The sequence below is a fragment of the Panthera leo genome, chromosome B3 (assembly GCF_018350215.1).
Source record: "Panthera leo isolate Ple1 chromosome B3, P.leo_Ple1_pat1.1, whole genome shotgun sequence".
In the NCBI taxonomy this organism is placed as follows: domain Eukaryota; kingdom Metazoa; phylum Chordata; class Mammalia; order Carnivora; family Felidae; genus Panthera; species Panthera leo.
Genome location: NC_056684.1, coordinates 73,271,440 through 73,292,199, shown reverse-complemented (window position 1 = coordinate 73,292,199; position 20,760 = coordinate 73,271,440). Strand labels below are relative to the sequence as shown.

Here is a 20,760-nt window from a genome sequence, read left to right as displayed (position 1 = left end):
TTGGAAGCTGACCCAGGGGGCAGCGCCAGAGTGAAGAGACTGGCAGGCTTAGTGTGGGCGGCAGGTGTAAGGTTCAGAGGGCCATTGGGTCCGATTTAGACTCTGTGAGCTGCGACCATGAACAAGTCACTTAACTTCTCGGCGCCTTAGTTTTCCCCTCTGTAAAATGGGTATGATAGTGCCTCTCTCGTAGGATGCCCTAAGAACTGACGTAAGAACTAAATGAGGAACCCGCAAGGCAAGTAAAGCCTATTGACATAGTTCTTGACTCATTGTAGGCCCTCGATAAATGTTAGCAATCATTACCATTTTCTCTACATTTGCCCTCAACAAAGGGGACGCCCTCAGAAAAAGGGGCAAAGAGGCCTTCCCATCCCGCACTCCAAAAGCCGAAAAGCCGGGCTCGCAGATGGTTGAGGACTGAGGGCGCGCGCTCGACGAGGGGCGGGGCCTGCAGTTCCCGCTTCAGGCGGGGCACCGCCCCTCCTCCCTCCCACGGGGCCGCTGTGCACTATCGGCCTTTCCCCCTCTCCCCCGAAGTTCCTGCTCAGTCCACCCGGGCCTAGCTTCCCCCAACCCCAGTGCAGGCCCGAGTGAGAGGTTCCGGAGCCCGGGTGCGGGCGGGATTCCGGCGTGGACGCTGCGGGCCATCGCGCCCCAGGCTGCTCCGCACTGCCTCGGGAGCTTCAGCTGCCCCATGGTGTGCAGGTTTGCCTCTGAGGGTCCGAGGGCGGCGCGGCGGGGAGGAGGAGTGCTGGGAGGGTCAGTCCGGCCAGCCCCCGGCCTCCGGCTCGGCCGCCCTCGCCCTTGGGAATCCTTGGCTGCCCAGACGGAAGGGAAGTAGGCGCCGGAGAGCCCTCTCCGCATTTTGATTCATCTCGGGCCCTGTAAGGGTCACATCTTGTGAAAATACCTGTAAAATCAATTTAACGTTCAGTGCAGCGTGTAAAGACAGCTCTAAGAATTTAAAAGACGCCTGAGTCAGAACATTTAAATGCTTGGGTCCCTGTAGCAGCGTTTTAACACGTCTGAGTGCAGAGGGTGGAGAATCGAGTCTGATTGTCGCCTTCGTTCACGCCCTGTAACATTTTAAAAGGGTAAAGAAAAGCACCCTAAGAAAATCCCAGTGGGCAGTTCCCCTAGGGAGGGAAGAACAGCTGACTTTTTTGAAATTTGGATTGGTCCTCATTTCCGTCTGCGAAATTTGCCTGCAGAACTTAGATCAACAGAATTGTTAAAACACTGAGTTTAACTAGTGGCTTTTGTTAACGAGTTGTGTTATTAGTTCTTGATGTCTCATCCAAGGCAGGATTTATTATCTCTTTTGCAGGCGAAGAAAGTTTGGCACCAAAAAGCGTTTCCCTTAACTTCACACAGCAGCGACGGCTAAGCTGCAAATGAAGTCCTAGCATCTGGACTCCTCATCTGTGTTCCTCTCTAGACCATGTTACAAAATAAATGAGTAGTAGGGGCGCCTGGGTGGCTCAGTCATTAAGCATCCAACTCTTGATCTTGGCTCAGGTCATGATCTCGTGGGTGGTGGGATGGAGCCACTGCCCCACCAAGGGCTCTGCGGTGACAGCATGGAGCCTGCTTGGGATTCCTTCTCTCCTCTCTCTGCCCTTCCCTGCTCTTGTTCCATCACTCTCTCTCTCTCTCTCTCTCTCTCTCTCTCAAAATAAATAAGTAAACTTAATAATAAATGAGTAGTTACTTTGATGCTACTCATAAAACAAGGGAGTAAACCAAATGTTCTGTGAACATCAAATGTTAAATCCTAATAACCTTCAATGTCTTCTTTGGGAGGCTCAGCTGCCCTTTGGAGTTTAATACCTTACAGAGAGGACGGGGTGGGGCAAAAAAATGGAAGATAAGGTCAAGGGAAAAATTTTGTCTTGAGTCCAAACTGTGCCCACCTTTACTGCCCCTTTGTGTTGATGTCATCCTTTTCAGTGTACTCCATGTTCTGGCAAAACACCCCACAGCCCACAGCCCAGCCTTAGCTGTATTAACTACACCTTTGCATTGCTCTTTTGGCGCCGACCTCCCTGTCAGTCTTCTTGTCATGCTCTTTCCTCCAGGTGCTCTTTACTAACGCAGCTATGTGAAAACCAATGGTGGTTGTTCAATATGGAATGATTTGTCATTCCTGAAGGATGATTCTAAAGTTAATGATCAAAAATTACCAACAGATCTTAGATGAAAGGACAAGTTAAAGAAGTACAAGGAACTATTGTGGAATTTGAAAGTGGAGTTATTTGACTAGGGAAAAAAAGCAGACATTGACTCCCCACCCTCCCTTCCCCCAACTCACTCATCACTGGCAAGTAGCAACTCCGTTTTAACTTAGACATAATGGTGAGGGGAGGGGAGCATCGTCCTGTTCAGTGAATTGGAAAATTTTCTTTCCAAAGAAGGCTCCTTTTTAGAAGGCTTGGAACAAGTGGAAACATTTATGTGCTTAGAATGCAAATTGTTTTGCCACTTAGAAGTCTGTCTATAAAACTTGCAAGAGCTTGGGACCCATGATGTGCAATATAGTCCCTCCCTGTAAGAGGCATCCCTGAAGTTCCTCCCCAGCTCGTAGACAACAGAAACTTGAACCCATGGTAGTTTTCTCTGGAGCAGCAACCCAGTTTATTCACTTTGTGTTTTCTTTCACTCAGTTCCACAGATAAGAATTTCAAGAAAATCAGATGGCATCCGGGGATTTCTGCTCACCTGGAGAAGGAATGGAAATACTCCAACAAGGTAAGGGCTGCCATTTGAAGGAGGTTTGATGACTTCTCCAGAGAGATCTTATCCAGGTTCTTGCTTTCTATAATAAAAAGGATTTATAAAGTTCACCAGTATGGTTTCTCACATAGAAGCCTAAGTTTCTGGGGGAAACTAGAGAATCAATGAAGATTCTTAAATATTCTCTTATTGGAAAACATATTACACTGGCTCCTATCAAGTGTCTGCTCCTGCAGTGGACTAAAAACTCATGCTGCTCTGATGCTGTGTTAGCAGGCATAACCTGAATGTAAGGCTGGCCAAGAAACTCTGTGAAGGCTTCCTTCCTACCTGCATCTTGAATTTTCTCATATCTTGTACTTTAAAATCTCAGATGCTACCATATCGTCTCGTATCTTGAATTCTTTCCATATCACACCTTTTCTATATCTTGAATCCTTCAAGAACTTGAATCTTCTACATTTTGACCATTTCCATGTTGATCCTTCAGTGCCTGAGGGGAGAAAAAGGAGATTTCTTATTCTTCAAAAGGACTTTCTAAGGGTCCAAAGAATGAAAGTTTGATTGTTTGGTAAGTAGGAGTAAAACAGAAGACCCCAGCAGAAAATGTGTGAGAAAAGAGATAGAAAGGCCAATGGGGTGCCTGGGTGGTTCAGTCGGTTGAGCGTCTGACTTCAGCTCAGGCATGATCTTGTGGTCTGTGAGCCCGAGCCCCGCGTCGAGCTCTGTGCTGACCACTCAGAGCCTGGAGCCTGCTTTGGATTCTGTGTCTCCCTCTCTCTCTGCCCCTCTGCCACTTGTGCTCTGTCTCTTTCAAAAACTAAATAAACATAAATTTTTAATTTTTTTTAACGTTTATTTATTATTGAGAGATGGAGAGACACAGAGCATGGGGAGGGGTAGAGAGAGGGGGAGACACAGAATCTGAAGCAGGCTCTAGGCTCTGAGCTGTCAGCACAGAGCCCGACACGGGGCTCGAACTCACAAACTGCGAGATCATGACCGGAGCCGCAGTTGGTCGCTTAACCAACTGAACCACCCAGGAGCCCCAATAAATGTAAATTTTTAAAGAAAGCCCCTTGAACCTATGGAATAACCAGAGGATCCCAGTTTCCTGCACTTTTTCTCATACATGTGCTGCTCTGAATCCACGTGGGTTACTCAACTCTGTTTACAATAAGAATTCCATTAAGTTTTTCACTTATCCCTAAGAATATACCTTTTCTCAGTCTTGCTTATGTGACTAGAGATCACATCCAAAGGAACTTTACATGTTTTTTTTTCCCCTTCCTCAAGAATTCTAGTTATTCAGTGTGAATGAGGTATTTGGGGTACTGTGGTGATCCCTACTAAGAGGTCCCTTATTCCTGACTCTATTTGTGTAATATTTTCCAACTGTACTTCCATTTTCTAAGCTCTTAGTTTTATTATCTCATTATTATTTTTTTAAGTTTATTTGTTTTGAGAGAGAGAGAGAGAGAATGCACTCAGGGAAGGGGCAGAGAAAGAGGAGGAGAGAGAGAGAGAATCCCAAGCAGACTCCGCATAGTCAGCACAGAGCCCTATGCAGTATTCAAACTCACAAACTGTGAGATCATGACCTGAGCCAAAATCGGTCACTTAACTGACTGAGCCACCCAGGCACCCCAAATCTCTTAGTTTTATTAGAGACTCGTTCCCTAATCTTTGATCAATATCTTTGTATATGTTATAAATACTTGTTACTTTGAGTGTTGCCTCTAGTTTATTTGTGGGGTTTTTTTGTTTGTTTTTTTTTAAACATTTCATTAGGGGCGCCTGGGTTAAGTTAAGTGGCCAGCTTCGGCTCAGGTCATGATCACACGGCCTGTGAGTTCAAGCCCTGTATCGGGCGGGCTCTGCATTGACAGCTGGAGCCTGCTTTGGATTCTGTGTCTCCCTCTCTCTCTGCCCCACCCCTTGCATTCTGTCTCTCTCTCTCTCAAAAATAAATAAACATTAACATTTTTTAAAATAAATAAAAATAAATAAACATTTCATTAGATTTAGAAAACTCCCCTACCAAAAACCTTTTTGAAAGTGTTAAGCTAAGAGTTATTCTCAATTATATATAATACCATCCTTGCTTTTTTTTTGTCTCTATGGGGACATCCCACGAAGTGTGCAGCAAACAGCTTCCTCCTTGTAACCTGAGTGAAAAGGACCTGTTACAAAACCCACACTTCAGCAAGCTGCTGCTGAGTCTCGCACAACACGTAGACGAGAGTGGCTTAAGCCTCACCCTGGCAAAGGAGCAGGCTCAGGTAAGAGCTCTTGGGGGAGGGATGATAGGAGGAAGGGAAAATCTTCCAAGACAGAGAAGTTCCTACCTGGGATTTTTTTGGTTTTCTAGGCATGGAAGGAAGTTCGACTGCATAAAACAACATGGTTGAGGTCTGAGATTTTACAGAGAGTCATTCAAGAGCTGCTTGTGGACTACTATGTGAAGACACAAGACACAAATTTAACTTCTGAGGACAAAAAGGTGAAGCAGGAGAGACACAGTAGGCATTGGTTACCACCTGCAGGAATGACTAGGCCAACTATGGCTTCGCCTGATTGTATGATCTAGGGGAAATAGGAGCTTTGAGTAATGGTTATCAAAAAAGAACTGGACAGGGGACACCTGGCTGGCTTGGGGGGTAGAGCATGCCTCTCTTGATCTCAGGGTTGTGAGTTTGAGCCCCATGTTGGGTGTAGAGATTACTTAAAAATAAAACCTTAACAAAAAAAAGGAAAGAAAGAAATGGACCGTAGTTATGGGGGAAGAGGTGGGTGTGTTGTTAGGGTTTTGAAAAGGAAGACTGACAGGAGAAAGCGCTGGCAGCTGAAGGGGATAACGTGTTTGAGGACTTTAAAAATGTGTGAAGAACTGGTATATGAGGATGGAGGAGGTGGAGTGGGAGAAATTTTATAGTAACCTCTTTTTGTTTTTTATTCTCTTTCAGTTTCACGAGACCCTTGAACAGCGGCTACTCGTGACTGAACTGACGGGGCTGTTAGGGCCCAGCCGGGAGAAGGAAATGCCTCCGCTGCTAGGGCTGGAGAAAGCCGACCTTCTGGAGCTCATGCCCCCCTCAGAGGTTGGGAGTGGGCAGATACGGGGACCAAAGAAGTGAAATGGTTTAATTTCTCCCATATACTTAAACGTGGTCTCGTTACACTTTATTGTTTTTTCAAAAATGATACGCGTTAATTTCATGGGGGGGGCCAAACTCTAATAAATAAGAGATAGATATGTTACACAGAAGAGAGTAAAAGCTGAAATACTACATCTAGAAATAAATACAGTGTTTTATATATAACTTGACATAAACGGTATTATAGCCTCCATGCTTGTATAGTGAATATAATCAGTTTTCACTGAATATATTTTGGACTTTTTTTCGAGTCAATAAATAAACGTAAATAAACCGATAGTTCCTAAAGCACTCCAAGCACAGTGCCAGGCACGTAGTTTGTGCTCAGTGTTCTTAGTATATCATCAATTTAAATCACTGGTAGGATTCCATTGTGTGGGGGCACCTGGCAGGCTCAGTTGGTAGAGCACATGACTCTTGATCTCCGGGTGGTGAGTTTGAGCCCTAGGATGGGGGGGGGGTGGAGATTACACTAAAAAACCTAAAAAAAACCAAAAGGATTCCATTGTATGAATGTAGCACAGTTTGCTCAACGTTAGTGATCGATACGGTTGTTTCTACATTTTGCTGTTAGAAACCACACTGATAGGAACATGCTAGTTCATAGGTGTGTTTGCCTTTGTATGATTATTTCCCGGAGTATTAGTACTTGAGGTGGGATCAATGGGTCAAGAGGATATACACATTAAACATTGGTGCATATTGCCAGCTCCCCACTTTTTCATCAGCATGGGCTCTTAACCATCATTTTATCCTTTGCAAATTTGGTAGGCTAAAAGTGAATCTCCTTGATGTCTCTTGAGGCATTTTCTCTGGTTATCACTGAGATACTTATCATCCTGTGCTCATCGGCTGGATCTTCCTAGTTCTAACGGTCTATTTGCATTTCCTTTCTCATTCCTGCGGATGTAGGATTTTGTGTGGATGAGAGCTCGGCTCCCGCTGGAAGTAGAGGAGCAGCTCAAGAAGAAATGTTTCACCCTGCTGTGCTACCATGACCCCAATTCAGGTGAGTGCTGGCACTCTGTTCTGTCCACAGCTGACCTTCCAGTCTCTTGGTCTGCTCTTCCGAGAATAACTTGTTGAATTATAGATTTGCGACAGAAGCTAGGAAGCACTGGAGAGGCTTCTTTCCTTGCTGGTAGAATACAAGCAAGGAATTGTGTGAAAACCAAGTGGGAGTGTCCTCTTGCTACAGGGAAGGATGAATTCATTCTCAGGAGAATCGGAATGGAATAGGGAGGAAAGTTCAAGCTAATAGGTGTTCTCCTTATCTTATTTATTTGACTTAAGAATTAAGGGCCAAATCTGGAATTAAAGGTAAGAGCGAGGGGCACATGGCTGGCTCAGATGGAAGAGCATGTGACACTTGATCTCTAGGTTGTGAGGCCAAGCCCCACGTTGGGTGTAGAGATTATTTAAATAAAATTTTAAAATAAAAAATAAAGGTAAGAGGAAAGAGAATTTAATTATGAGAAGTGGGCCATTTTAACAGGACGTCAGAAGAAAACCTGAAGAGAGAATTTGTAGAGCTAGATAAGGGATAAGGCACTGAAAAATGGCCTCAGAAGGGCAGTAGCAGTTAGGGTTTTCCTGTCTAGTCCTCTGTTTCTTTGCCCAGATTCAGACAGTGAAACCTTGAAGGCGGCAAAGGTGTGGAAACTGGCAGAGATCCTGGTGGGTGAGAAGCAGCAATGCCAGGATGCCAAGAGCCAGCAGCAGGAGCAGATGGTGCTGCTGGAGAAGAAGAGTGCCACCTACTCCCAGGTTTGTCAGGGCAGTGGGATAGCCACTCCCCCTTTTATCCTGGCCCCAGGGGCACTTTGGGGGAAGCCAAGAATTTTTTTTTTCTAATGTTTATTTATTTTTGAGAGAGAGACAAAGCGTGAGCAGGGGCGGGGCAGAGAGAGAAAAAGACAGAATCCAAAGCAGGCTCCAGGCTCCAAGCTGCCAGCACAGAGCCTGATGGTGGGGCTCGAACTCATGAACTGTGAGATCATGACCTGAGCCAACGTTGATGCTTAGCCGACTGAGCCACCCGGGTGCCCTGAGGAAGACAAGGATTTCTGATCTGCCTTCTTTACTACTGACTTTGATTTTGCCCTCTTCTTCCTGCCTCCTGGGGGCTCAGGTGCTTCTCCGCTGCCTAGCCTTGCTGCAGAGGCTTCTTCAAGAGCACCGGCTTAAGACTCAGTCTGAGCTGGACCGCATCAATGCTCAGTACCTAGAGATCAAGTGCAGTGCCATGATCCTTAAGCTGAGGTGAGCTTTGACCCCTGTGGGTCCAAGGAACTCTGTCTCACACACCACCCCCTTCAATCGTCACCCTCATCTGTCTTTCCTCTCCACCATGCCTAGCACCTTGTGGGTATTAGCCTTTGGATTACCCATAAGCATTCACCATTCCTGAGTCTTATTTTTAAAGCCTTCTGAAATAGGTGCTTTCCTGTGAGATGAGATACATTGCTCAGGAACTCAGAGTGACCTTGCTTGTCCTATCACTGCTTAGCCCACACCTTGACCATAGGCAGGTACTCTCTGTTGTGTTCATAACTTTGCTGTTGTCAGGGATCATCAGGCTGATATTTCTTTCTTCCCTTTGTCAGGATGGAGGAGCTAAAGATCTTGTCTGACACTTACACTACTGAGAAAGTGGAAGTTCATCGTCTCATTAGGTAAGAACTCCCGGGGTTCCTGGGTGGCTCAGTCGGTTAAGCATCCGACTTCCGCTCAGGTCATGATCTCATGGTTCCTGAGTTCGAGCCCCACGTCGGGCTCTGTGCTGACAGCTCAGAGCCTGGAGCCTGCTTCGGATTCTGTCTCCCTCTCTGCCCTTCCCCTGCTGACACTCTGTCTCTCTCTCTCTCTCTCTCTCTCAAAAATAAAATAAACATTAAAAAAATTTTTGAAAAAAAAAAGGTAAGAACTCGTGAGGACAGGGTGCAGTTACTCAGAGCTAGTCCTGTGTTCTCCACACCTATTCATTTTAACGTGGTCACATTCTTGTCTACTTTCTTTCTTTTTTTAAAAAATTTATTAATTTATATTCAAGTTAGTTAACATACAGTGTAGTATTGGTTTCAGGAGTAGAATCCACTGATTCATGACTTACATACAACACCCAGTGCTCATCCCAGTAAGTGCCCTCCTTAATGCCCATCCCCCATTTAGCCCATCCCCCCACCCACCTCCCCTCCAGCAACCCTCAGTTTGTTCTCTATATTTAAGAGTCTCTTATGGTTTGCCTCCCTTCTGTTTTTCTTATTTTTCCTTCTTTTCCCCTATGTTCATCTGTTTTGTTTCTTAAATTGCACATATGAGTGAAATCATATGACATTTGTCTTTCTCTGACTTATTTTGCTTAGCATAATACACTCTAATTCCATTCACTTTGTTGCAGATGGCAAGATTTCATTCTTTTTGATTGCTGAGTAATATTACACTGTATATAGGGGCGCCTGGGTGGCTCAGTTGGTTGGGTGACCAACTTGAGCTTAGGTCGTCATCTCCATGGTCCATGGGCTCGAGCCCCATGTCAGGCTCTGTGCTGACAGCTCAGGGCCTGGAGCCTGCTTCAGATTCTGGGTCTCCCTCTCTCTCTTCTCCTACCCCCCTTGTGTTCTATCAAAAATAAATAAACATTAAAAATTTTTTTTAAAATTACACTATATATATATATACACACACCACATCTTCTTTATCCATTCATCTGTCGATGGACATTTGGGCTCTTTCCATACTTTGGCTATTGTTGATAGCGCTGCTGTAAACATTGGGGTGCATGTACCTGTTTCAATCAGCATTTTTTTATCTTTTGGATAATCTTGTCTACTTTCTGAGGAGCCAGATCCTTATATTGTATCTTCTGTTCCCCGGGTGTGTAGGGACCGTTTGGAGGGGGCCATCTGCCTACAAGAGCAGGACATGGAGAAGTCCCGACAGGTCCTGAGCACCTATGAGGTCCTTGGGGAGGAGTTTGACAGGCTGGTAAAAGAGTACACTCAACTCAAGCAGGCAACTGAGAACAAGCGCTGGGCCCTCCAAGAGTTTAACAAGGCCTGCCGCTGAGCGCTGGCTGGTGGGGGTCTGGAGGTGGACTTCTGCTCCGGTGCTGCCTCCCCCTCCTCCTGCCAAAAGGACCACCTCCACCTGAGGCCCATCTTCACTCCGGGAGTGTGGGGACACTTGCTTGAAGCCCTGCAATGGTTTAGGCACCGTCCTGGTTTTTCTTCCTTGTTTACAGTGACTGAGTCTCTTCTGGGAAATGTAACAGATTTATATAATTTTATGTGCAACTATTTGTCAGTGTCAGCCCTATAGGATATTTGATTACCTCCTGAATAAAGTGATGATGCTTCCTTTGGGCAAGGATGAAAAAAGAATATGAAAGGTGGGTAAGGAGGAGAACTGAGTGGATCCAGACAGACCGATGGATAATGCCTCTGCCAGCAGTGGGAGGCAGGAGTGCAGCCTGCCCACCTGGAGCCTTAGAGGCTTCATTCTTGGAGAGCAGACATGGATTACATCTGGCCTTGCTCTTGAAGAACTGTAATATCCAGAGGAGTGCTCGATGCCAAGGCGGGGTGGGGGGGGAGGGGGAACTATTCCGTCACCAAAGCTCTCAGTGGGGCAGTCCTGATAAAGCAGCAGGGCACCCAGCTCTGTTACTGGAAGGGACACCAGCCCCTTGGATTCCTGGTTCCCTCTGGTGTGGTTTGAGCGTTACCTTTTCCTCTGAAAGCAGAGAGTGGGAAGAGATCACCCTGAGGGACCAAGTTTCACAGTCCACTTATTTTAGAGCAAGGCAGGGCCCTGATTGGCATCACAGTCGGGGACTGAGAACAGAAGCAGAAGACCTCCACCCTTATTTAGAAGAGCCTACCTAGCTTCTCAAACTTCTTTCAAGGGAGGCTGTCTTGAGGCATTCTGCTACAATGAATAACGATGGTCTTGGATTGCTTTATAGGAAAGACTAAGGTCTTTGACATAATTTTATTTTTTTTTAAGTTTATTTATTTTGAGAGAGAGAGTGTGAGTGGGGGAGGGCCAGACAGAGGGAGAGAAAACCCAGAGAGCCAGAGAGAGAGAGAATCTACACTGTCAATGTAGAGCTGGGGCTGGAACCCACAAGCCCTGATATCATGACCTGAACCAAAATCAAGAGCTGGATGCTCAACTGACTGAGCCACCCAGGTGCCCTGACATAATTTTAACTTTTTTTTTTTTAGCTTTTTTCTGTAAATGGTACTTATTGCCATTTATCTATAAGGAAAATTAACAAATCACAAACCAATTAATGGAAAAAGTCAGAAATAATCAATATTGCTTAGTTCTATAGTGTTCTTTTCCCCAACATTTTTGGGGTAAAGTTTCAAACTTACAGAAAAATATAAAAGAATAATACAATAAGCACCAGTATAATCTCAACAACCTAGATTCAACAACTGCTGACATTTTGATTTCCTCTGTTTCTTTTCTCTCCTTCCTCCCTCTCTCTCTAAATAGATTGATAAATATTTGGTTATATGGACTTTTTTTTTTCTAGAACCATTTTATAGTAAATTACAGATGTGATATTTCATTTCTTAAATACTTAAGCAGGTAACTCCTAAAAATAGGGGCACTCCTCTGTATAACTAATAAAATTATTATACCTAAAAGTTAGTAACTTTGTAATAACTCTTATCCAGGTCATATTAAAATTTCCCTAATATGTTTTCCTGGTCTAGGGTCCAATAAAGGCCCAGGCATTACATTTGGATATTAGGTTTCTTTAATCTCTCTCTCTCTCTCTCTCTCTTTTTTTTTTTTAATGTTTACTTATTTTTGAGAGCAAGAGACAGAGAGAGAGTGCAAGCAGGGGAGGGGCAGAGAGAGGGAGAAAGAGAATCCCAAGCAGGCTCCACACTTACTGCAGAGCCCGATGTGGGGCTCAACCTCATTAACCAACTGAACCACCCAGGCGCCCCTTTAATCTCTTTTAAAATAAACCATTTCTCCTACCTTTTTTTTTTTCTTTTTAAGTAGAAATTAATTTTTTGAAAAATCCTGGCTGGTTACTTTGTAGAATGTCCCGTTGTCTATTTCCTGCAGTAGTTAACTTGCACCTTGCCTGTTCTGTCCAATATAGTAGCCACTAGCCACATACAGGTATTTAAATTCAAATTTAAGTTAATTAGGATGACATAAAATTTCAGTAGGTTGGTGGTTACTGTATTGGACGGTACAAATATACAACATTTCTATCATTCTAGGAAGTTTTAGGGGCACCAGACTTGTTCAGTCAGTGGAACAGTCAGTGGGACTCTTGATCTTGGATTGTGAGTTCAAGACCCATGTTGGAAGGCAGCTATGCTCACCACTATGCTACCAACGCTAGACCCATGTTGGGAGTATAGATTACTTAATAAATGTTTAAATTTTTTTTTAATTTTTTAAATGTGGAGCTCGAACTCAAACTGAGATTGTGACCTGAACTGAAGTTAGACACCCAACTACTGAGCCACCCCAGTCCCAATAAATAAAAGTTTTTAAAAATATAAAGAAGCTATTGGGGTGCCGAGGTGGCTCAGTCGGTTAAGTGTTCGACTCTTGATTTCTGCCCAGGTCATGATCTCATGGTGTGAAATAGAGCCCTGTGTTGGGCTCTGCACTGATTGTGGAGCTGGCTTGGGATTTCCTTTCCCCTCTCTCTGCCCCTCCCCCACTCCCCATTTGTTCTCTCTCTCAAAATAAATAAACATTAACAAAAAATACAAATGCTGTTTAGAAAAAAGTTCTATTGGACAGTGCTATAAGCCTATATTTCCTGTAAACTGGAAGTAGGTCTACAGCCTTTTTTAGATTCAGGGTAAACATTTTTTCAAAGAATACTTAATAGATGACATAATGTACTTCACATTATATCACCCTGGAGCCATATCAGGTTAGAGTGTGTCACTATTAATTATCCTGGGTTGGGGATGCCTGGGTGGCTCAGTCGGTTAAGCATCCGACTTCGGCTCAGGTCATGATCTCACAAGTTCGAGAGTTTGAGCCCTGCCTGGGGCTCTGTGCTGACAGCTCAGAGCCTGGAGCCTGCTTCAGATTCTGTCTCCCTCTCTCTCTGCCCCTCACCCCCTCACATTCTGTCTCTTTCCCTCTCTCTCAAAAATGAACATTAAAAAAAAATTTTTTTTTAAAGATTTAAATTATGCTGAGTTGGATTGCTTTGTTAAGGTGGTAACTGCTGATGTCTCTAAAATATAGAAGTACATTTTCCCTTTGTAATTAGTAGCATCTGGAGATGACATCAAAAGTCTCAAAATAGTTTTTCCTGATATTTATTATGGCATTTAGCATTTCCTTAGTTAGGTACTCATCTTAAACCATACTAGGTTTTGGTATTTGAAATAATGATAAAAAAAAAAGGACTCTGTCTTAGTGTCTACAACTTATAGACAATAGTGGACACATAAAAACTGTCTAAGAATATGGGGCGGCTGGGTAGTTCAGTCAGTTAAGCATCCAACTTCAGCTCAGGTCATGATCTCCCAGTTTGTGGGCTTAAGCCCCGCATCAGGCTCTGTGCTGACAGCTCAGGGCCTGGAGCCTGCTTCAGATTCTGTGTCTCCCTCTCTCTCTGCCCCCCCCCCCCCCCCCCCCCGCTCAAAAATGAATAAACGTTAAAAAATGAATTTAAAAGACAGTCTAAGAATATAAAGTAACAGGAAGTGCAAATGAGTATGGTTGAAAAACCAAGAGAAGTGAATCAGGGATTATAAGGTAGAGCCTTAGTAGGGAAAACAGATTTGGTTCAGGATTTGTAGAGGTGAGTCTGGGATGGCATTGTGCAAAAAGTGACAAAGACAGAGAAAGGGGAAGCGACGGTAAGTGAAAGCACAGGGTGAGAAATGAGTAAATCGCACACCAAGGAAAGCTTTCATCTTAAATGACCAAAATTTGAAAAGAATATCCCCTGGCGTCAGTCAAGTTTCTGGAGAGCTGAGGTTTGAGAAGTGACTACCTGAGAAAACAAAATGGCTTCCAAGGCTGTGGTTCCCAGCCCTGGTTCCCTAAATGACAGGGAGCTGGACAGCTAGTTGTTCCTCGTGTTTCCCAAAACCTAAATAAAACTGAACATTTGCTAGCAACAGTGCTGCCCAACTATATAAAAAACATTGGCTTAAAAGCAAAACAAATGTGCTTCGTAAAAAAATTCAAGCAGAAATATATAAAAGTAAAAGGTTTAACATGTGCACATGCGTGTACATACACACACGGCCCATTATGCCAATTCACTACCCCAGAATAACTAGACTGATTTGGTGAATATAATGCCAGAGCAGAGCTTTTTCTAAACATTTGCAAATGTATGCACAGAAATATTAGCTCATATCGTTGGGAGTATGGCTGTATCATGATTTCACCATTCCCTTTATGATAGATATTCAGATTGTTCCCAGTTTGCCCTATTACACAATGCTTAATTGACTATCATTGCATTTGTTTCTTGCTCAAGTGCCTTTAAAGCATTTTTGGTATAGAAAATCAATATATTAATTCTAGTAATTTCATGAAAAAATAAACTAATTACTGAGCTTATGAATATAGTTTGGTAGAAAAAGTATCTCCAGACTGTTCCATGGAGGTGGGAGAAGGGACATAAAGGGTGTTCGGTGCTGCCCAAAGGGGACACTACAGCAGTTTGTCTTGGTCCTCATTCTTCGCAGTGAGTGGAGATAGCAGGTTCGCAGGATGAGCCGTTGGCTAGTGTGGACTAGGTGGGAAGGGGATTGGAGGAGGGCCAGCAGATGGGGTGGGTGACAGTGAGAGCTGAAGGTTAACATCTTGGACTTCAGTTGCCCTCGCTGCCCCTCACGCATTTCAGAAAAGATTTACATTTACTGCCTTTCCTTCATTCTTTTGCAGGCATATCTTTCTTCACTTGTCTTTTACTACATCTGATCAAGAACTAAGTCTTGCTGATTCTTCCTCAATAATAAGAAACAAAGTATATCACCTCCAGAGCTCAGGATAGGATTGTTCTTTTTTTTTTCGTTTAATAATTATTTATTTTTGAGAGAGAGAGAGAATGAGAACGCACAAGTCGGGGGTGGGTAGACAGAAAGGGACACACAGAATCCGAAGCAGGTTTCAGGCTCTCAACTGTCAGCACAGAGCTGAATGCAGGGCTTGAACTCACGGACCACAAGATCATGACCTGATCGGAAGTCGGATGCTTAATCGACTGAGCCACCCAGGCGCCCCTAGGATTGTTCTCCTTAAGGAAACTCTGGGGCTCTTGGACAAACTAAACCTGTTCCCTCAAGGTTCTCTATGAAGGGTGACTATCCAGGTCTCTGGGGCAGCCACCCTGCATTTTCCCTCAGCCACCACAAAGAGGAAATACAGTGCCCCCTTAGAGCCCAGTCTGATGATCCCCAAAGGAGAAAGGAATCCCTGACATCCACCCCCCTCTGTGGGGCCCCTCACCCTGTGAACAGTCCCTCCGCATTACCCATCTTGAAGGACCTGAGCTAGGTTTTGTTAAAGGAACTGGTAGGTCAGGGTGCCTGGGTGGCTCTGTCAGTTGAGCATCCGACTTCAGCTCAGGTTATGATCTCACAAGTTTGAGAGTTTGAGCCCTGCCTGGGGCTCTGTGCTGACAGCTCAGAGCCTGGAGCCTTGGATTCTGTGTCTCCCTGTCTCTGCCTATCTCCCACTTGTGCTCTGTCTCTCTCTCTCTCAAATAAATGTTAAAAAAAAATTATATGTTACTAAAAAAAGGAATTGATAGGTCTTTTCATATCTTAAGACAGTGAAAATGTAAGAGGCAAATGATAATGGACAAGATTAGCAATCTGTAGAAATAATTTACCAAAAAAAGTGGTATGTCGTCGATGGGGTATCTGGGTGACTCAGTTGGTTAAGCCTTAGACTCTTGATTTCGGCTCAGATCATGATCTCACGATTTGCGAGTTTGAACCCCTCATTGGGCTAAGTGCTGACAGCCTGCTTGGGATTCTCCCTCTGTCTGTCTCCCCCCCCCCCCCCCAAATAAATAAATAAACTTAAAAAAAAAAAAAAAGTAAAAATGGTATGTATTTGAGTGGCTGAGGTCTAGCCTAAGTGGCTTTCCTAGTCTCAGAAAAATACAGTGAAATTTAGAGACACTTAAATGTACCAAGCCTGGCTGAAGAAAGAATGTATAATGAAAAGTAAACAATTAGCCCAGAGTTTAGAAAAGGGTTATCCAAAGAGCAAGGTCAGGGCTCTCCCAAGTAACAGAACCTATGATTATATGATTATATTATATTATTATGTATGTTATATTATTATATTTATTATATTATATTAATTAGATAAAAAGATTTATTTTAAGGAATTGGCTCATGTGATTGTGGGGCTGGCAATTCTGAAATTTATAGTGCAGGCTGTAGGCAGGAGACTCTGGCAGAAGTGATGCTCCTGTCTTGAGGCAGAATTTCTTCTTCAGCGGGAAACCTCAGTTTTTGCTCTAAAGGCCTTAAACTGGGGTGCCTGGTTGGCTCAGTCAGTTGAGCATACAACTCTTGGTTTCAGCTCAGGTCATGATCCCAGGATTGTGGGATTGAGTCCCCACATCAGGCTCTGTGCTGCACTTAGAGCCTGCTTGAGATTCTCTCTCTCTCTCTCTCTCTCTCTCTCTCTCTCTCTCTCTCTCTCTGTTAAAATAAATAAAATTTAAAGAAAAGTCTTCCAGGAGCACCTGCGTTGCTCAGTTGGTTAAGTGTCCGACTTCAGCTTAGGTCATGATCTCACAGTTCATGAGTTTGAGCCCCACATTGGCCTCTCTGCCGTCATCACAGAGCCCACTTTGGATCTTCTGTCCCCCTTTCTCTCTGCCCTCCTCTACTCATTCTCTCTCAATAAATAAATAAACTTTAAAAATGTCTTCCATATAATATAAACACATTTATTACAGGAAATTTGGAAAATACCATTTTTTTTTCCCACATATCAAAGTCATTCTGTGTATACAGTTTGTAATCTGTGTCACAGAATAGCATATCATTGAGTGGTCCTCCATGCTATTAAATTTTCTCTGGCAACATTGATTTTAATGGCTGCTTAAGATTTCATTGCATGGATGATTTATTTAACCATACCCCTATAGGATATCCAAGTTGTTGTTTTACATTCTTTGTAATCATAAAAAAAAATGCTACACTAAGCATTTCTCTTAATTAATCTTTGTCCTAGTTTGGAAAGATTGTCTAGGATAGTAGGATAGCTTTCTAGAAGGAAAATTATAGATGATATATCTTAAGGTTAAGATCGAAGGCTCTAGAGTCTGTTGACCTGAGTTTGTACCCCATCTAAACTCTTTCTTAGAGGGGCAGCTCACTTAATCTTTCTAAGACTGAAAAAATAATATTTCCTACCTCACAGCGGTCTTATAAATGTGGAATGCTTTTCATAGAACCTGACACAAAAGAAGGGCTCAGTAATTGTTAGCTGTTTTTATTATTACCAATAAAATCATTTTTAATCACAAACATGTACACACATACAAGTGGTCTGTTTCTGGACTATTGGTTTAGCTCTTTTATTCTCTCTATTCTTATACCAACTGCACGTTGTGTCTCTTTATTTATTTATATATTGCTTATTTCATAAAGGGGTTTAAGGTAAAGGGCTAAAACTATAGAATAAATTCTTTCTTCACTCTCCTCTTTTTTAAAATTTTCTTTGCTTTTCTTGTCTGATTTTTATACAGATGAACAGTGGAATCATTTTGTCAAGTAACAAAATATTCCATTAGAATTGTGATTGAATGTTGTAAAAGTGAGAAATTAATTTTGTAAGAATTGACATCTTTATGAGATTCATTTTTTGTAAGAACACGGCTGTCTCCTTTTTTTTCTCTTTCATTGTATCAGCAAAACTTTGTAGTTTTCTTCTTTTTTTAATGTTTATTTATTTATTTTGAGAGAGAGAGTGTGTGCAAGCAGGGGAGGGGCAGAGAGAGGAGAGAGAATTCCAAGCAGGCTCCACGCTGTCAGTGCAGAGCCTGACGTGGGGCTTGATCTCATGAACCTGAACTGAAATCAAGAGTTGGATGCTTAACCAACTGAGCCACTCAGGTGCCCCTATTGTTTTCTTTATATAAGTTCCTCACATTTTTCAGTAAGATTACAACTAAGTATTTTATAGCAGTGTTATTGTTACCACTGTGAATGGGGAAAATACTAATCACGATTTTTTTAAAAATTTTTTTAACATTTATTTATTTTTGAGACAGAGAGAGAGCATGAACAGGGGAGGGTCAGAGAAAGAGGGAGACACAGAATCCAAAACAGGCTCCAGGCTCTGGGCTGTCAGCACAGAGCCCAACGTGGGGCTCAAACCCACGGACCACGAGATCATGACCTGAGCCAAAGTCGGACGCTTAACCGACTGAGCCACCCAGGTGCCCCCAATCACGATATTGAAGGCTTACTATGTGCAGGAAAGTGTGTTGCTATTTTAATTAATTTAAACTGAACGAATCATCAGGGTGCCTGGGTGGCTCAGTCAGTTGAGCACTGACTCTTGATTTCGGCTCAGGTCATGATCTCATGGTTCTTGAGTTGGAGCCCTGAGTCATTGGGCTTTGTCAGCACAGAGCCTTGCTTAGGATTTCTCTCTCCCTCTCTCTCTCTCTCTCTGCCCCTCCCCTGCTTGCTCTGTCTCAGAATAAATAAACATTTAAACTTAACTAATTCTCAATAGATAAAAATTGTTATTTACATTCCCATCTTATGGATGAGGAAACTGAGGCCAGAGATGTTTATGCTCACGTGGCTAGTAAATGGAAGAACAGAACTTTAATCTCTTTCCATCTGGCTCCATAGTCCTGTCTTTTTTTATATATATAAAGATTTTATTATTATTTTTTTTAATTTTAATGCTTATTTAGTTTTGAGAGAGAGAGAGAGAGAAGAAGCACAAGTGGGGGGGTGGGGTGCAAAGAGGGAAACACAGAATCAAAAGCAGGCTCCAGGCTCTCAGCTGTCAGCATAGAGCCTGACGCAGGGCTTCAACCCATGAACTGTGAGATCATGACCGCTAAAGTCAGATGCTTCACTAACTGAGCCACCTAGGTACTCCCAAAATTTTATTTTTAAGTAATCTCTGTATCCACGGTGGGTCTTGAACCCACAATCCCACAAAAGTCATATGCTCCACTGACTGAGCCAGCCAGGCACCTCTTCACAGTCCATAATCTTAACTATCATGTTTTTGGGATATTTTTATTAATTGTGTCTTCTAACTGGTTATTCTCAGCATTTAAAAGGCTACAGGAGGGAGGGAGACACGGAATCCAAAGCAGGCTCCAGTCTCTGAGCTGTCAGCACAAAGCCAGACGCCGGACTTGAACTCACAGACCGCAACCGCAAGATCATGACCTGAGCTGAAGTCAGACACTTAACCAACTGAGCCACCCAGGTGCCCCCTCCCCTTTTTTTTTCCAGTTCTCATCATTTTAAAATAGATTCTTATGGATTTTCTATGTATACAATTATATCATCTGCAAACAGTGATAAATTTGCTTCTCTCTTTCCAAAAGCTATAACCCCTTTTTCAAATTTCCAGCCTATTTTATTTGATTTTTCAGAATAATATTAAATAACACAGTGATGAAAGTAGACATTCTTTTTTTTACATAAACTGTTGACTTCATATATATAAATACATGTGTTTATATATGAAGAATATTAACACTATTAGGAGTGTTTACAGAAAATGGAATTTATTTGCCACGTTCTCTTTGGTGACTATTAAAAATGATCAAATTTTTTTTGTTTGGTTTATTTTGACCTTTTATATAAATAAATTTCCTAATGCCTAATCTTGTCTTAAATCCTGAGATTAAGCTCTAACTGGTTGTGGTATATAATTATTATATTAATATACTGTTGACCTTTATGTATTAATCTTAAATATTTTTTATTTTTACATTTATGTGCAGCATAAGTGAGATTTGTCTATAGGGTTTTTTTTGAGGGGGTGCTATTTCTGACAGGTTTTGATATTAGGTATATTCTGGCTTCGTAAACAAATTGGGTAGTTTTCCATCTTTTTCTATGTTCCAGAACAGTTTCTACTTTCTATTCATTTTGACAGATAAACACTGTATAATAGAGATGACAAGGAAGAGAATGCAAATCGGCACAGATTATTTTGCCTCAGTAACTCCGCCACTTTTGTAGCTGCAGGACAGCCTTGATTGTACAGGCGCAATTTGGAGCAGTAGGAGGGTCAAACGGTCCATTATTTTGGTGTTGAAGAGTGTAGCTGGCTGGGCAGGCACAGAGGTGAGTGAAGGGGTCCTGGGGAGGGAGGCAAGTGCTGAGGGAGGAGCTGAGCACCAGAGATGAAAGGAGCATTTACAATGGGCTGGAGGTGTTTAAACAAGGTCACAAAAACAGGATCAAGTAGAAGAACTGGGCCTGAAGGTGAGGAATGCCAGGCAGGGTTAGGGATGGTGTGGAAGGGGGGGCGGGGGGGGGGAGGTAAGGAGAGAATTATCTGGGAGAGGATACTGTTTCCTTTCCAGAGGAGTTTCCAGTGCTTTGCCTGTTGGTCACTGGCTCCTGTTGGGAGAAAATAATATTGTATCTGCCCCACTGTCCTACCATCTCCCTACCCTCATCTCAGCAAAGGCTTGGATCTGGAGGCCTTCTATCAGTGACTTACATGTTTCTGAGCACAAGAGTTCAGCATGGAGGGCAGGGCAGAGGGAGTCAGAACAGAAGACAGACTTTGCCAGCTCTGACTTTATGCTTAGGGCCAAGTCCTTGACAAAGTTCTCTGTTTCTTTTTCACTCCTTGCCTTCTGCTTCTCTCTGGTTCATATAGA

At 43.0% G+C, this 20,760-nt stretch overlaps 1 protein-coding gene across 4 annotated transcripts; it reads left to right on the top strand.

Moving 5' to 3' along the window:
• Nucleotides 1-503: 503 nt before the first annotated feature.
• On the top strand, nt 504-19,214 carry HAUS4 (HAUS augmin like complex subunit 4). Of its 4 annotated transcripts, none has more exons than XM_042942711.1 (10): nt 504-708; nt 2,667-2,751; nt 4,876-5,018; nt 5,108-5,239; nt 5,703-5,837; nt 6,807-6,903; nt 7,516-7,661; nt 8,026-8,156; nt 8,501-8,569; nt 19,185-19,214. In XM_042942711.1, exons 2-10 carry the CDS (start codon nt 2,697-2,699, stop codon nt 19,189-19,191), a joined length of 915 nt encoding a protein of 304 aa, XP_042798645.1. In that variant the 5' UTR covers nt 504-708; nt 2,667-2,696; the 3' UTR covers nt 19,192-19,214. The 4 variants fall into 4 exon arrangements, with proteins under 4 accessions (XP_042798645.1, XP_042798643.1, XP_042798641.1 ...); XM_042942709.1 differs by lacking the exon at nt 19,185-19,214 and adding an exon at nt 9,779-10,257 and having other exon boundaries at nt 505-700; XM_042942707.1 differs by lacking the exon at nt 19,185-19,214 and adding an exon at nt 9,779-10,257 and having other exon boundaries at nt 505-708.
• The last annotated feature ends 1,546 nt before the right edge of the window (nt 19,215-20,760 follow it).